General features: G+C 50.4%; 2 protein-coding genes across 2 annotated transcripts; one reads left to right on the forward strand and one right to left on the reverse strand.

Annotated features, from left to right (window-relative positions):
• Positions 1–9,166: 9,166 nt before the first annotated feature.
• CkaCkLH20_13290 (uncharacterized protein) lies at positions 9,167–11,675 on the forward strand (the record flags this gene model as incomplete). The annotated part of the gene is made up of 2 exons (XM_038896000.1): positions 9,167–10,682; positions 10,735–11,675. The coding sequence occupies 2 exons, from the start codon at positions 9,167–9,169 to the stop codon at positions 11,673–11,675; spliced, it is 2,457 nt and encodes an 818-aa protein (XP_038738692.1).
• Positions 11,676–12,353: 678 nt separating this feature from the next.
• Positions 12,354–13,163, reverse strand: CkaCkLH20_13291 (ras small monomeric; the record flags this gene model as incomplete). Its single annotated transcript, XM_038896001.1, has 1 exon — positions 12,354–13,163. One exon carries the CDS (start codon positions 13,161–13,163, stop codon positions 12,354–12,356), a length of 810 nt encoding a protein of 269 aa, XP_038738693.1.
• Positions 13,164–17,135: the final 3,972 nt, after the last annotated feature.

A 17,135-nucleotide genomic window follows, 5' to 3' on the forward strand; every position in this document is an offset into this window, starting at 1 on the left:
AACTATAATAAGGCCTAGCAGCCCTAAAAGCTATAGTAGATATTAATAAACTTAAGGAAATCTAATAGGAACTCCTAAAAGAACTTAAATTTATATATAAATAAATATATAAATATACTAATACCTTAAGAGTTAAGGGACTAACTCTATAGGAGGGGGATAATATATACCTTCTCTACTAAAATATTAAAACTAAATAACTAAGTAATAAGTTAGACTTTAAAAAACTTAGACCTTTTAAAATTATAAAGAAGGTATTTAATATTAACTTTAAACTTATACTATTAGATACTATAAAGTATTATCTAGTCTTTTATATTTTACTTCTTAAAAAAGCACTAATAGGTTTATATATAGAAGACTATATTATTATAGAACTACTAAAACCTAAATATAAAGTTAAATAGATTATTAACTACTATAAAATAAATATAAATATAGAATATCTTATTAAGTAGAAAGGATATAGATATAAAAATAACTTATAGGAACTAATTAAGAACCTTTAGCACTCTTAAGTACTACTCTAGGACTACTATTAAAACTAACTATCTTAGAAAACTTAACCCCTATAAATACTATACTTTAGTTAACTATATCTATATAACTATTAGCTTAAACCTTAGCAGCTAAAGAAGACTTAGACTCCTCTAAGGACTCCCCTATAGTAACTAACTACTTAGACGCTACTATATTACCCTTCTTAAAGATTAACTACTTCTCCTTTTAATAACGCTTAAGTCAACCTAGAGACTCTAATATCTTAAGTTATACCTTCTATAATATAGCTACCTTCTTATAAAATACCTCTTCCTTAGCTCTCTCAGCTAACTTAAGCCGTTAAGATTCTTTAAGGAAATAGCTTACTAGAAAAACACCTTAAAATTAGTAAAGAATAAAAAAGGCTAAAAATAAATACCTATAAGTATTAACTACTACCCTAGTTATATTATAAGAGCAACCTTAATAAATATATTTATTATACTTAAAATACTTCTTTACTATCTTATAAATATAGCTATTTACCTAATAATAAGAATATAGTATAACCTTAAAACTATCTTAGAAAATCTCCTAAGACTAGAGCTAATAATAAATAGTAGAGGAAGCCTTTACTACCTAATTAGACTTTTACTTTTAAATATAACTTAATATAGTATTAGCACTATAAGAATAAAGGAAGTAAGATTAATAACTCCCTAACCTAAAAGATACTACCTACTTATATAGGTCTAAGGGACTAGACCTTTAGAGAGGAGACCTAATATTATAACTTATTAGGCATAACTAATAAAGAACGCCCCATTAGGATACTAAGTAGTTATAATAATACTTTTATATATAGGATTATAGGAATAGGGAGGACTCCTTAGAATAGAAGAACTATAGATAAGTTATATAACTAGGGAAGTATAAGTACTAATAAGATAAGATATAAGCTACTTATAGTATAGATTATAAGCGCTCACCTTAAGTAACTACTAAGTAATTACCTAATAAGTAATTAAGGTAAGAAGCTAAGAGGATAAGACTTATATATAGGATAGACTTAAGTCTACTTAAGAATAGACTTCTATAGCTCTTTAGTAATTAACTTATAATTATTACTTATAATACTTTTAGCTATACCTAAGTAATAATTACTCTATAACTCTTATTAAGGACTTAACTAATTACTAAGCCCTTTAAAGACCTATAATTACTTAATTAGACCTATAAAATAACTAATAATTATTACTATTATTATTACCTAACTTACTATTAATATAAACTATACTATTAGTTAGCTAGCTATAACACTAAACTTTACTTACTTAGTAAGAGCTACTCTATAGGGGTATTCTTTTAGAGGTTTATTTATATACCTATATATATATATAGAATATCTTAAAGTCTTTCCCTTTCTAGCTTTATTATTATTAAGCTATAATATTAATTAAATTTAAATATAAACCTTATAAGCTTTATATACTACTTAGAGAACTACTTAAAATTAATCTTTAAAGGTATAAACTTAAGCTTTTAGAGTATTTATATTATTTTATTATTTAAGCTATTTTTAATATTATTTTTTATATATTTAATATATTAAAGCTTAAAAACTTTTTAGAATTTATTTATAAGAAGCTTAATATATCTTATAATAGCTTTGAGGTTAATTAGAATTTAAAATATTATATTAATTATTTAGTTACTAAAAGTCTCTTAATATAATATATATATAGCTAGAGATATTAATAAAGATAAAGATTCTTTAAGTTACTAGGGGGGGCCTTATTAGTCTTTTAGTAATTTATACCTATTAGAAATAACCTTTAAGGTTATTATAACCTTAATAGTTAAGGCTATTTATAACTAATAGGCTAGAAATTTAGCTAGAAAGGCTTTTATATATCTATAGGGCTTATAAACTCTTATTATATTAAGTATTAGGTATTATACTTATATTGCGTTATATAGAAAGTTATTCTATTATATAGCTTAATATAAGTTTTTTTTTTTTTTTTTTTTTTATAGCTTGCAATGTCCTCATTTCTTCTACAGCATTCAGACACCTGAGACGTCCAAAAGGGCATTATGCTTTATTGAAGCTGATTGGCTTCGTACAGCACCGCATTACTCGCCTCAATATATCTTCGTTGGACATCGATTCATTCAAGGACTTTCGAAAGCCTGCTTGGCTATGAGGGAAGACTCTCATGGGGAAAATGTCGTTTGGTTCAAAACATGGGCAAACATCCCGTCCTTACTCAGACACTCAAACAACACGGGAGACCTTGCCCCTGGAGAGCATTTGACACTTCAAATGACGGCAGCAGTTCTGTCTTTAAGGAGATTGCGGGCGTCCTGTATCAGTATGCGATAAATGTGTCCTCATAGAATACGTCCCAGAGTCTTCGGCATTGTCCCTCATCAGATTTCACGTTTCGATGAACACGGTACCAACTCGAACACCACCAGATACACCATTGAATACACACAGGACGGTGAGAAGAGAAAACACGGAGTGAACCATAGTAACATGTCGATCGAAGGGATATACGTCACGGGCCCTTCAGAAACGCGACCTCGGCAACCGTTCCGCTAATACCCCAATAGAGTTGTGGGAAACGTACAATTTCCGTCTTCCTCTCGAGCTGCTGAGGCTCTCAAGTACAAATCGAATTCTCTTTATAGCACTCCCTTTGAGCTGTGGCTCTACAGTGAAGTATGACCTATAAACATGAACGTCAGCATCGTCTGTAAAAACTCTCCATCCACACACTTTGCTCTTCAGAGGAGTGCGATCCTTGGCACGAGGCAAACGTACCGTCTGCGTTAGATTCGCTCCGTGAGCCCTCGACCTCGTTCGTACATTCTTAGCTCAAGCTAGGCTCCGTCACCGAGAGCCGAAGTACTTACGAATAATCCAATGTATATCCCACGGACAACAGATATGAAGCACACCAAGTATTCTCGCCGGAGACATTTCCATACGAAATCGAGACTCAGAAGACTGAAGCCCACTTTCCAGGATATCCCTATAGCGCCATCCTTTAGAGCATTGCAGCGAGAGTCACATGTGATGGACTTTGAGGAAGAAACCACCAACTGGACGGAAACCAGCGGCTTTATATACCTGGCTCAAAATCTGTAGGCTGAGTTTCGACGCATTAGGTTCATCTTCGTTAAAGTATGAGGTTGCTTTGATGGCTGGGGAGTGGTTCACCACTACGATCTGAATATATAGATATCGAACTCTCAATTTGAACTGCAGTCCAATCCTCTTGGCAAAAACCCAGAACGTTGGGGGAGGGGGAGCTCTGGTCCGAAGACTGAGCTTTGGACAAAGACCAGCTCTTCGATTCATCTTGTTCATCTACACATCAGTGTTCCATACATCCCAGATGACCCGCGAAATACACTCTTAAATACCATGATAAGTCACTGAATACATACCAGATGATGATGACAGGCGGCAGTGACGCGCAGTACCCTACCCGCTAACATGGTATGCGAAAGAGTGTCGGTGATATGTCTGGTCTCGACACGATGCGACGATCTTGTTCACCACATATGGATGATATGCCAACTCCTACCAAGGGGGGGTTGCCGCGAGTGATATTCTAGGCGATTGAGAAGCATGTTTAAGTACTAAAACGAACACTGGTGTAACTAGAACCATCTTCGTAGTGAAATGAAGAACAGACTTCGTCTCTTCAACACACGCGCATGCCAACATGATAACTTGACATGTAGAGGAGTGAAAAAAGATACTCGAGAGACCCAACCATCAGACCCCCAAACACCATCACGAAGACAACAGAAGACTTCGCCGGCCCAGATGCCAAATGGCCAGCCCCTCCGCAACACTTCCACCAGCGTTACAATTCACCTTCTTCTGCAGCCGCGAGATCTGGACTCAGATCTCTGCAGGAGGCAGAAGCATCCTGCAAGATGCAGGTGGCCGGTCATCCAGGCCCGCAGCCTGCATTCATCGCGTCAAAGCCCAGGACCCTCCGTACATACCCGGCCGAGGGAAGCTGTGGTCTGATCTCGCGCGGGTGGCGATATGTCAGTCCGGGTTTCTGGGACGGGATGACGGTGCGGGGTTCGGGTGACGGGCGGTCACGGCCAGACGGGTTTCAGAACAGACGAGGTGGCTTGATCATATGTGTAGTTCGATGGATGTTCTTTTGCGATTTATGTGTAGACCGTAGAATATATATCAGAATTGAAAAGTATGTATGCTCGTTTCGAACCCATATAAGTCATGTACAGATATCCCTCGTGTCGATTTGCAGTCTCCTTGATGCGTGCCCCCCGGATGTCCCGCATTTAGGTGTACATATCCTTGAAGATTGTGCTGGTGTCGTCTTCTTGATCATCCTCGTATTATACAGAGCGCCTTACTGAATCCGCAACTCGTGCTTGATGGTTTGTGGTGCTTCAGTAGTCTCTCGTCGCACCGCCCTGGTCGTCGTCCCCGTCGTTGATGGGGATAGGCGGGGGAGGTTGCGGGGTCTGAGGTTTGTGGCTAGGGTAGGATGCCATATCGTTCTCTTCCCGTGGCGAACTGCACATCAACTCAGCCAACGCTCGGAATTCATCAACGCACGAAGCAGTCATACCTGGTGTGATATAAGATGAAATATCGCTGATAATGTAGCCGTGCAAGAGGCAAAACGTCAGAAAGTTCTGTCGTCTGTCGTTTCAAACGAATTGGGCAAACGGCGGGATGGGGGCAAAGTTTATATGCCCTCCCGGGTGAATCAAGTGAGTCGGAGATCGGGAAGCGTGCTTGATCGGCGGGGGAGCGTGACGTCAGGCCACCATGATGCGTGAGTGCGACGACTCCGGAGGGTAATCTGGGTGAAGCACGGCCCGTTTGCTCGGACAGTTCGTGAGAGGTGTTTATTGCTTTTTACGCGGAGCTGGGCTCCGGATAAATGGAACATGGCCGAGGGTTCATTTATTCGATAGTTCGCGATGTGTTTGAGGGTGGTTCAGGAGCTTCGACCGGTGAACTTTGAGGATGGTGGGACGAGGTCCCAGGGGTGGTAATCTCGCATGGAAGGAAGCTATTGTGCTGTCAGTTTGAGATCAGACCAGAGAGATGCAAACGTCGCGGAATAATTGTTGGATCTGACCCTGAGCTACTGTGCTTTGATGGCGAGAGTTTTCTTCTGCGGCCCAGGATCAACGATGTCGATAGTAGTGGGGTAGAGAACTCACAGCCCTACTACACAATAGAGCTCCGTGTCGCAGCTGACATCCATGTTGGGCATGCCGCTTCTTCCATTCATGTGACCTTTCCAAGAGTCTTGGATGTTTCCATTGCGTTCTGGCTAGCAAGTTATCCAGATGCTTCCAAATTTGGCAGCAAATGTTCGGCAAAGCGCAGCTCGGCCGAGCGATTTTGGGCCGCCGTATTGACATCCAAGAGCATGCCTGGCCCTTCTGGAACTCTGGAAGCAGCTTGTTAAACGCTAGCTCCCGCGTCTTTGATGGGTGATCCCCCGCCGACCCCGCCACTGCCTCTGAAGAACCCCGGTCGTCTCGGGTCCGTTCCTACTGAAAGTGGCCCGCATGCATTTCGCATGCGGCACGGAGCACAGCTGTCATCCATTATCAGAGCATCGGAATCTGAAACCTGCCTTTAAAAAGCTCTCTTGCAGAGATCCCTCTTCCGCCAGACCCGGGCCAAACGGAATCTCTCTGGTTCCGATAATGCGGTGAAGAACATGTCTACTGCAGGTCTTGCAGTGATAGATCGTCTTCGTGGTTGGGTTCGGAGGCCAGTTCAGGCAGGATCCACATGTGTAGCCAACGAGACCGTGAGAACTCTCAAAGGCACCAGAGTAAGCACCGAGCTCCAAGAGGTAATGCGCCTTCCCGGACACTTATCCAGCAGCCCCGCGTTGCGATATAATCATATCATTTCGGTTGCCGATGCTTGTGTTGGCAAGACGCAATCCTTCCAAGCGGTACGCATCTCTGTATTTTCTCATTTATGACCTGGTACGCTTTCTCGCTGCCGTACTTGTTGTCTGAATTGTTTATTGGGCTTGATTGGCAGTCTCCAGTTCAATCCACTCAATGCGACTTGCCGAGTGGCTTGAAGTCGGTGTTCCGAACCCATTCATGTCTCATCCGTTCGAGCTTCCCCTCGTTCAGCAATTTCTCGCCAAGGCTGTTACCCCTCCGTTGGCGATGTGTCAATGGTGTTTGCTATGTGCTAAGGGCGCTGTCCATACATATCGTATTAAAGTTCGCGTGGTGTGTTGTGTATTCACTGCCATCATACGGATAGAGACAGGCAGAGACCCAGGAGGTTCTCAAACAGGTTGGCAGAAAAACGACGGTGCGGAGGGGAAAAGACCGCCTAGTGAGAGAATCCGCGGGAGACGATATAAGAATCTCGATTGGGGCCACCTCCTTGGTGCGAAGGAATTGGGCAAGCTCCAAGCTTCGAGCTCACTCCTTCGTGCTGTCGGGGCTGGGTCCTAGCTCCCGCCTGGTAGGGATGGTGGGGTGATGTCTGCAGGATTAACACTCGGCGGGGAGTGGCAGGCGAGCAGGGGTGTCCGCCTGCCAGAGAGTAGCAGTTCCATGATCTGCGTGCATATGCCCTGCCCCGGGAATCAGCTGCTTTTGAATTCGGTCGAGGAGCCGGCCGGGCTCCGCTGAGGTCGTTGTCCGCTATCCGCGGTGCGCCGACGGGCAGTGCGTAGACGACCAACATGGTATGGTCCGGGGCGAGGTGCTCAGTATGGCCAAGGCAGCGCAGCGTTGGAACTACTGCATACCTCGTCTTCGTCTGGCAAAGGAGGCCGGATGGTCGACTGTTGGATGATTGACGACGTGGCCCGTTGAAGAGCAAGGATGATGTGCCAGGTCCCCGTTTTCTGATATTCGTCTTGTCGTCCTCTTCTTCGCTCTGCTATGAACGATGGCGCTTTTGCTGATGCCCGACTCTTGATCAATGGCCTGCTCCGGCAGGCGAGAGGGCGGAAAATGGTCTGCTAGTCTTTGTTTTCTCAGTTGGTAGATGGACTGCGAGAGACGCGTGTACGAGAAACGGTCCGAGATGGTAAAGTAGTAGGTCTTGGCCACGCCGAGTCAGAGCAGATGGAGGCTCTGCCTAGGCGAGGGAGGGGGATTCTGCTGTTTTCTCGAACCAAGGAGGCCACAATGCCGTGATGGTTGGGAGACATCCCACGAAGGCTATCTGCGTCGATGGTACGCCAAGGTCGGAATCGTATCTGGCGATTGATTTGCCGCTGTCTTGGAAATTGACCATCTCGTTCCCGAAAATTGGGTGATGAGGCCACCTGGTGACGACGAATTGGCTTTGGTAGGATGAGTGTAACAGAGCAGAAACGGTGAGCCCGGGAGCCCGGACAGAGCCTCCCGGGAGGACACCCGACTGCTTACAGTGGCCTTACAGCAGGCTCGCTACCGCCATTTTCAAACGGAAGGCCCGATCCAACGGCCCATGGCGGCGCTTTCCTCGTCTTGATCTTGCCTCCTATCGCAACTTCCTCACGGTTGAGATTTTGAATTGCGAACGTCTATGGCCATCGACGGCCCGGCAACGACTCTTCCAGGCCGTGGCAGCTGGTAGAGGTGAAAGCAGCTCCCAACAGCAAGGTACCACCAGTTGGCGACCCGTGTAACACAGCAACCTCAACATCAACTTTCTACACCCACCACCGCATCCTGCATCCGCTTATTCTGACCCAAACCACTCAGTGTGCACGCAATACGGCAACGTCTATCAAAAATCGGTTACGCATCTACTAGAAACAGACAGACAGCAAAATGACGCGGTCAAGAGCACAAAAGACACCGTCGTGGGGCGTAAGGTGACGTCGGCTACATGTCGGCCAGCGCCAGAGACCGCAGTCAAGTCGCTTCAGAAAATCAGACCACCTTTTTCTCACCTTGCTCCCCACGCACATCCACGCAGAGATCAACTTTCAACTGCCAACAACATGCAAGGAAACCCCGAAAATTCCTCAGCTCACCTGCAGCCGCGCCTGGTCACCTTTCAGATGCCCCGGCCCCGGCCTGTCAAAGGTAGGCACTCTCCGGAATGCCCAGAGAATGCTACCACGCACCACCATACAACCCACTACTCCAGGATACGATGGAGCGTGTCACGAATGATATGGACCACCCCCCACGTTGCCAGTCCATTGGACTCTCTCTCAAAGGCCAACCACACGTTCCAAAAGGACTCCAAGAACGCCGTCAACTTCTACGTACCCGTCCCGTTTCTTCGTAAACCCCCTACTAGCCTCTTCTTTCTGCAACGTCCGCAACCTTCGCCTCCCACCCCGGTCAGGCCCGTCAACATCGGCTGATAGCTCTCGGACCTGCGTCGAGCTGCCTACCGCCTGCTTGACAATTCGAGATCAGCAACATGACTGTGAGCACCACTTCTGAATCTGGCCTGAGTTGCCCATCCGCCGATTGCCTCTGGGCAGGAGGACCGCAGCTCATCTTTGCCCTCGTCTCTCTGCTGCCAACTTTGCCTCACAAAGACGTATAAAAACCAAGCCCTCTCAAGCCACTTCCATCTTCTTGTCTCTTTCCAAACCACCACTTTCAAGGCATCTTGGCCTGAACACTTACACAACCTATTATTACCATCACTTACACAACTCCCTCCACCTCCACAATGACAGACAAGGAGGTCGAGTCCATCAGCCCCTATGGCCCAGCTCGGTCAACGGTCAAGGGCGAGCCACTCTCTGAGGAGGAGATCGAGAAGTACAATGACTTCTGGAAGGCTAGCTTGTATCTGTCTCTGGGTATGATCTACCTCAAGGAGAACCCCCTCCTCAAGGAGCCCCTCAAGATTGAACACCTGAAGTTGAGGTTACTCGGCCACTTTGGATCCGCTCCGGGTCAAATCTTCACCTGGATGCACTTCAACCGCCTCATCAAAAAGTACGACCTCGACTCAATCTTCATCTCCGGCCCGGGTCACGGTGCCCCCGCCGTCCTATCGCAGTCCTACCTCGAGGGTGTCTACTCCGAGGTCTACCCGGAGAAGTCGGAGGATGAGGAGGGCATGCAGAAGTTCTTCAAATCCTTCTCCTTCCCCGGCGGCATCGGCTCCCATGCCACCCCGGAAACCCCGGGTTCCATCCACGAGGGTGGAGAGCTCGGCTACTCAGTCTCCCACGCATTCGGCGCCGTCTATGACCACCCCGATCTCATCGCTCTGACCATGGTCGGTGACGGTGAGGCCGAGACCGGTCCCCTAGCTACCGCCTGGCACAGCACCAAGTTTCTCAACCCCATCGTCGACGGTGCCGTCTTGCCAGTTTTGCACCTCAACGGTTACAAGATCAACAACCCCACCATTCTGGCCAGAATCTCACACAAAGAGCTCGAGAACCTGTTCCTCGGCTACGGCTGGCAACCGTACTTCGTCGAAGGCGACGATGTCAACACCATGCACCAGGCCATGGCTGCCACTCTCGAGCACTGCGTCGTGGAGATCCGCAAGTACCAGAAGCAGGCTCGTGAGTCCGGCAAGGCCTTCCGCCCCATGTGGCCCCTGATCGTTCTCCGCAGTCCCAAGGGCTGGACCGGCCCCCGCAAGATTGACGATAACTTCATGGAGGGCTACTGGAGAGCTCACCAAGTCCCCATCCCCAGCGTCGCCTCCAACCCGGAACACCTCAAGATTTTGGAGAAGTGGATGCGCAGCTACGAGCCCGAGCGCATCTTCAAGGATGGCAAGATCTCCGATGAGCTCAAGTCTCTGTGCCCAGTTGGCCAACGCCGCATGAGTGCCAACCCCGTCGCTAACGGTGGTGTCTTGAGGAAGCCGCTCAAGCTTCCCGACTTCAAGAACTATTCCATCAAGGTCGACAAGGCCGGCGCGACCAACGCTGCTAGCATGAACAACATGGCTACATACCTCAGGGACGTCATTGCTCTCAACCAGAATAGCTTCCGTCTGTTTGGCCCTGATGAGACCGAGTCAAACAAGCTTGGCAAGGTCTACGAGGCCGGCCAGAAGGTCTGGATGGGGGAGTACTTCGAAGAGGATGCCAACGGCGGCAACCTTGCTCCCGAGGGTCGCGTGATGGAGATGCTTTCCGAGCACACTTGCGAGGGCTGGCTCGAGGGCTACATCCTCACAGGCCGACACGGTCTGCTCAACAGCTACGAGCCTTTCAGTAAGCAATTTCCCGCAGCCACAAAAAAGAATGTCGCTAACCAATTTTGCAGTTCACGTTATCGACTCCATGGTCAACCAGCACTGCAAATGGATCGAGAAGGCCCTCGAGGTTGAATGGCGCAACAAGATCGCCTCGCTCAACATCCTCCTGACCGCCGTCGTCTGGCGCCAGGACCACAATGGCTTCACCCACCAAGACCCTGGCTTCCTCGACGTCGTCGCCAACAAGAGCCCCGAGGTCGTCCGCATCTACCTCCCGCCTGACGGAAACTGCCTCCTCTCCACCATGGACCACTGCCTGGCCTCTTCCAACTACGTCAACGTCATCGTCGCCGACAAGCAGGAGCACCTGCAGTACCTCTCCATGGAGAAGGCCGTCGAGCACTGCACCAAGGGCATCGGCATCTGGCCCCAGTTCAGCACCGACCAGGGCGAGGAGCCCGACCTCGTCATGGCCTCCTGCGGCGACATCTCCACCCACGAGTCCCTCGCGGCCATCGACCTCCTCCTCCAGCACTTCCCCGAGCTCAAGATCCGCTGCGTCAACTGCGTCGACCTCTTCAAGCTCATCTCCCACGAGGACCACCCCCACGGCCTCACAAACGCCGAGTGGGTCTCCCTCTTCACCGACGACAAGCCCGTCATCTTCAACTTCCACTCCTACCCCTGGCTCGTCCACCGCCTCACCTACAAGCGCCCCGGCTCCATCAACATGCACGTCCGCGGCTACAAGGAGAAGGGCAACATCGACACCCCGCTCGAGCTCGCCATCCGCAACCAGACCGACCGCTTCTCCCTCGCCATGGACGCCATCGACCGCATGCCCCTCCTCCACAACCGCGGCGCCTCCGCCCGCCAGGCCCTCCTCAACCAGCAGATCGCCGCCCGCAACGAGGCCTTCGAGACGGGTATGGACCCCCCCTTCCTCAAGAACTGGATGTGGTCCCACAACGGCCTCTGGCAGAAGACCGTCTCCAAGATTTCGAACTAGACTTGTTTCCTGCGTGGTAAAGTAGATGAAGAGACGCTTACACGGGTTTCATGTTCCGGCGTTGGATGGGTTAAATGATGGGATACATGCTCATCTCGTTAGATGTAGTGGTTCTTTTATACTTTCTAAACAAACAATTCACATCTCGTTTCTCTGGTTTAGACACAATCAATGCCACCACTTCGCCAGTATACATGACCACAGACAATCACAAACACCAACACCATCGCTGAAATCAAGCACCAAGACACAGAAAATGAATCCTCTCTTCGGTGGGGGTAAGGGTTACGACGGGAGCCTTCGTCGACCGCGCATACGCCGTGGTATCTAGACATACTAAAACATGTATAAAAAAACATAGGCCTTACAAAAGCCATGATTAAAAGAAAAGGGTTTGGAAGGATCGTAACTCCCTGACGCCATACGGGAGGGTATTGCATGAATGGAGGGGACGCTGCGTAAGCACCTCCCTCCTCCTGCTGTATGCATTCGTTCCACCTGCAAAAGACAAAAGAAAATTGAAAGTGCACAAAGTGCCGCCACCTCCCGGCCCCTCGTACAGACGTTTGGCGCGTGTCATGACGTTTCGTTAGTAATTCTGCTCCCCCTCTCTTTTTTTCTAATCCGCCTTGCCCTTTTCTACAATACCCCGGCTGTAGATGATGTCGCGAGTGGTGTTCACCAACACCTCAACTTCCTCCATATCGAAGGCCCCTTCATCTTCCCGCCGTCCAGATTCGGACCCCTTACGCCCGGCCCGCGCTTCTCGTTCTGCTCGCTCCCGCGGCCGCTGGCCGGAGGGGGCCCGAGCGGCTTGGTCATGCCGCGGCGGTCCATCTCCATGTTCTCGTTGACGCCCATGGTGGCGAGGCGACGCGCCTCGACGACGCGGCGGACGATGAGGGCGAAGGTCTCCTCGATGTTGACCTCGAGGCGGGCGCTGGTCTCCATGAAGCCGCAGCCGCGGCGGCGCGCCCAGTCGAGGCCGACGGCGGCGGGGACGGCGCGGGACTCCTGGAGGTCGCACTTGTTGCCGGCGACGATCTTGACGGGGGGGACGGTCTTAGCGCCCGGCTGCGCGGAGACGGTGTCGCGGTAGGAGGCGGGGGAGATGCCTGCGCGCCTGGCGCGGTCGGCGTTGTCGAGGCGGGTCTCGGCCTCCATGTCGATGAGGTCGTTGAAGTAGGCGAGGGCGTCGAGGGAGTCGCGGGAGGTGATGTCGTAGACGAGGAGGAAGGCGTCGGCGCCGAGGTTGGACGAGGCCCACATGCCGCGGTACTCCTCCTGGCCGGCGGTGTCGGTGAGGGAGAGGTGGTAGTTGTGGCCGTCGATCTTGCGGGTGATGGAGTACGAGTCCTCGATGGTGGGGTCGTAGTCCGAGGTCCACTGGGAGCGGACGAGGCGGAGGGTGATGGAGGATTTTCCGCAGCCGCCGTCGCCGCAGATCGTGATGGAGATTGGTATCGGGGGTTGTTGTGAGATTGACATTTTGGGCGGTTTGGTGGTTGTGTGGTGTTTGGTGAAAGTGTGACCCTCGCGAGGGGATATGTCCTGGGGAGAAGGCGTGTGTCGTCACCGATCGCGTGGGCGAGGAGAGGATTCGCGACTGATTAAACGGTGCGGGTGTCGCTTTGTGGGACGACGTTTCGCGGCTTGTCGCAGTGTGCAGCAGAACAAAAGAGCTCGCGAAAGAAATCAAGCTTTCTTTTCTGTCTGCAACAAGAGCCGAGGAAAAGCTGGGGAAAGAAAAAGAATGGCGCGCTTGACGGGAGGTTAAAGGGAAACACACCTCACCTCAGCAGCTGGGAGGCTGAGTGAGAGTTTGCTTTGGTTTGGGGGTGTAATTCGGACGAGGCCTTTAGTTTGGGTTCGGCTCTCAGACCGCGGGCGGCGTGCGCGCGCGGTTCGACCGTTTTTCTTCTTTTGGGTTAGGAAGCCCGCGGCGATGATGGGTTTCGAGCCTGTGTAAGCTGAGAGAGGCGTTCTGGCAATCGGACGAAAGAGGACTCGTTCGTTTTGTAGATTTGGTGTGTGCGTGTTGGGGGAAACCAAACAAATAAGACTTTGTGCGGTCTGTGTGGCGTCCGTCGGTCGTTGACGACGATGATTTTGGGGGTTCTGCGGACCGGAGCTTGGTGGTGGGGGATGGATGGACGGTCCGTAAATTGCTGCGCGGTGATTGGGACGAAATGACGATTTCGTATCGACCGTGTGAGACAGCTCCTGTCTTCTTTCCCGTTGCGATTGAGTGACTTGGTTCGTCGAGTTCGGGATGCAGTCGACAGGTGAGAGTCGGGGTTCGTGTCTGCCGTGTGGGTTGAAGGTGTAGGTGAGGGTGAGGGTGAGAGGTGCGGGAGCGAGATGCGGCGAGTAATAAGTTCAGATGGGAATTTGAGGTATGACGACGGTGTTGGTTGGTTGGAGAGAGACTAGTGGCCCGGCGCGCAGGTGCTGCAGGTGCAGGTGGCATGCAGGTGGGGGATGCACTTGCTTTTTGAAGGCACAGGCGTACTCGTAACTCGGTCGGTGGTGCTGCGGTTGCGGTCGCTGACTGCTGTCCGTTGCTAATTATGTCGAAATGTAGGATCGATGGATGAACGGGATGGAAAGGTTGATTTTCGTGGTGGTGGTGTTGGGGGCGGGAAGGCAAAAAAGAAAAGTAAAAAATACTGCGTTCGTTCCCCCGTCGGTTCTACAAAGATCCCAGTTGATGACAAAAAAAGAGGCGAAGAGAATGTCCGAAGAAGAAGAACACGAGAGGAAAAAAAGCAACAACGGATGGATGAACCAAGCAAATGGCCACCCTGCCTTTTGTTCTCCTGCTGTCCGCGTGTTCCCTCCACCCCAAAGGAAGCTTGCTGCTCGAGCGCAAGAAAAAAAAAAAAAAAAGGGCACCAACGACAATAACACACGAACCACCCCGGTCTCTGGCTGTTGAGGGATGAAGCTTGTGAGACGCTCTGATGGCACCTCCAGGCTCCTCCTCCTTTCCGCCTTGATGACCCAGCCACGCCAGGCTCCTCCTCCTGTTTGGTTGCGACTCGGACTGCTGCGCGGCTCTGTCTCGGCGGCGAGCGCGTGGTGGGCTGTGGAGGGGCAGAGCTAGCTCGACGAGGAGGGGAGCTCCTTGCAGTGTCCGGGGCCTCTTCTTTTCTCTCTTGCTGAGCTATGGGTGCTTGGATTGGCGTGGCGTGGGTTGTTTGAGGTGGGATAGAACACGGATTGCGTCACGGCTTCTTGTCGGTCGAGGTTTTGTGGTAGCGTGGCTTTGGTGTTTCGATGTGTTGCGATCCAATGATCTAGGTCTGCTGGCTCTGTGTACAGTTATGGGAAGCTCCAACGAGATATGACGGCCAAAAGCTGCTTCATGTATGGAAATTCTAGAATAATGACACGAGGAGAGATGCAAATTTGCAGTGCCCTCCTTTTGCCCCCTATCATGTCCCGTGCATACGAAATGCCCAGTCATATCTCTGTCCTCCCAATATAATCCGACTCGTCAAATTTTCTCACTCGCATTCTTCTTTGCTTCGACGGGAGGAATGGGGGTGGCCTCTTTTCTGTTTCTGGACATGTCGTCCCGAGAGTTCAGGGCCCGCGGCCGGGATCCTGTCGGTGCGCAGACCGGGGGTCTTTTAATGAACGAGACCCGATTCAGTTGATTACATGCGTTTTGATATTGCATCTGAGAGCGAAGCCGCCAGCGCGACAAAACAGTCGGAGCCTCCTCCTGCCGGTTTTTTTCGATATCTCGAAATGAGGCGTGGATCTCTGCAATTCGATATCTGCAGCAAGAAGAAAGCCTCATCGACTGGGGGGATACTCAATCCAGAAAGATATCATCATCCGTACCCCTTTTCCAAACCTGTCTCGAATTGTCTGTCAATTGTCCCAACCCCCCCTAAAGCCAACTCGGATGAAATCACGTCTTCGTCAGAAACGTGGTCGCTTATCTGTGAGCCTGTAGTGGTCGAGATGTTAGCTCGTCACACCCAGCAGCAGCCACCTTGATTTTCGGCCTAAAAGCCGCCACGCGCGAACTTCCCGCCCCCAAAAACACTCAGCTTGCTCGCCCAATGCAGTTCTTTCCCCAACCTGGCCGTTTGTCCCTGCTTCGTGTTGGTGGTGGTCGGCGTCGTCCCGCCCCTGAATGCGGCAGGTGATCGTCCCCCGACGGCCCAGGAACCAGGCACAGCGCGACAGCAACAAACGACGCCGTTGATGAATTGCCTAAGCTGTTTAGCTCGCTGAAACGTTGTGATCCAGGCCCAGCCTTGGGTAGGGCGCGTTGGTCGTCCATTGATGCCCTACAAAAACCTTGATTCGACCGTGTCGTCTTCGAGAAAAGCAGAGCTGCTCGGTGACGGTGCGTGACGGTCAGTGGCCACAGATTGCCATGGATGTCCCCAGTCTCGAGCGACTCCAGAATCTGTCAGCCAGAACAAGCATATCTCGTCCTCGGCCGATATCTCCCCACGCCTCCCAAGCAAAAAGCAAAAGAAACGACCGTCTCCGACGAATTGATGTTGCAGGGTCACCACACTGGGCGCATGCAGGGAGACGAACACCACCGCCGACCTTCCCAAGGTGGCGTAGTCCAGGGCAAAGGAACCACGCGAGTCCGGTGCGACGGAAACTTGATGACGCTCTTCCCGTCGCATCGTCTTGGCCCCGATTCCCCGGCTCCATGGCCGATGGACACTCGAAGTCTGTCATCTGCATCTGCATCATTCGAGATGCTTCCTCGCTTTCCTCTGGCATTCTCCGTGCCTGGTTCCTGAATGCCGTACCACGTGTGTCCACTGGGATATGCTGCTGCACATCCAATCACGCAAAATCAGGTCGGTTTGTCGACGGCATTCCCTGCAAGCCACCGCGTCAATGTGCAGCAGAAGTCGGGCCGCTCGTTAGCTTCTTCTGCTCGGCCTGATTGCGATCGAGTCGCATGCACGGGAAGACGGCTGCATGCAAGCCCACGGGGTCCCGTCGCACAGCTGAGATGCAGCCCTGCCGCGCGCAACGACTCTCTTCTGAATGTTTTGCTCATTCGACAAGCGCTGGTCGCCCATCGCGAAAGTGAGTATCCTTCCCTTCGTCACGATCGATGTTCCTGTTTCAAACCATCTTCAGATGCCACGTACCTGCATTGATCACACTTATGCCCGGCACTCTCCCTTACCCCAAGGGTTCAGTTCATGAAACTTCCCCGTGATTTCTAAAACGACTACCGTCTGTCAATGACAGCTTCGTGCTCCATCGTCAACCCTTTCGAGAAGCAGGCAAGTGCCGGCGGTGATTTGCCATGCGGAGCCTCTTCCGGTTTAATCACAACCGGGAGATGGCGAGCCCACCGCTCGGCCTTCGAATAGATGCGCACGGACGGGAGCCCGAGCTGGAAGCACATTCGCTTCAGCGGGATCTGCCATTCCCTGGCGTCGTGATTGCAGGACACGAGGAACT

The sequence above is a fragment of the Colletotrichum karsti genome (assembly GCF_011947395.1).
Source record: "Colletotrichum karsti strain CkLH20 chromosome Unknown Scaffold85, whole genome shotgun sequence".
Taxonomy (NCBI): domain Eukaryota; kingdom Fungi; phylum Ascomycota; class Sordariomycetes; order Glomerellales; family Glomerellaceae; genus Colletotrichum; species Colletotrichum karsti.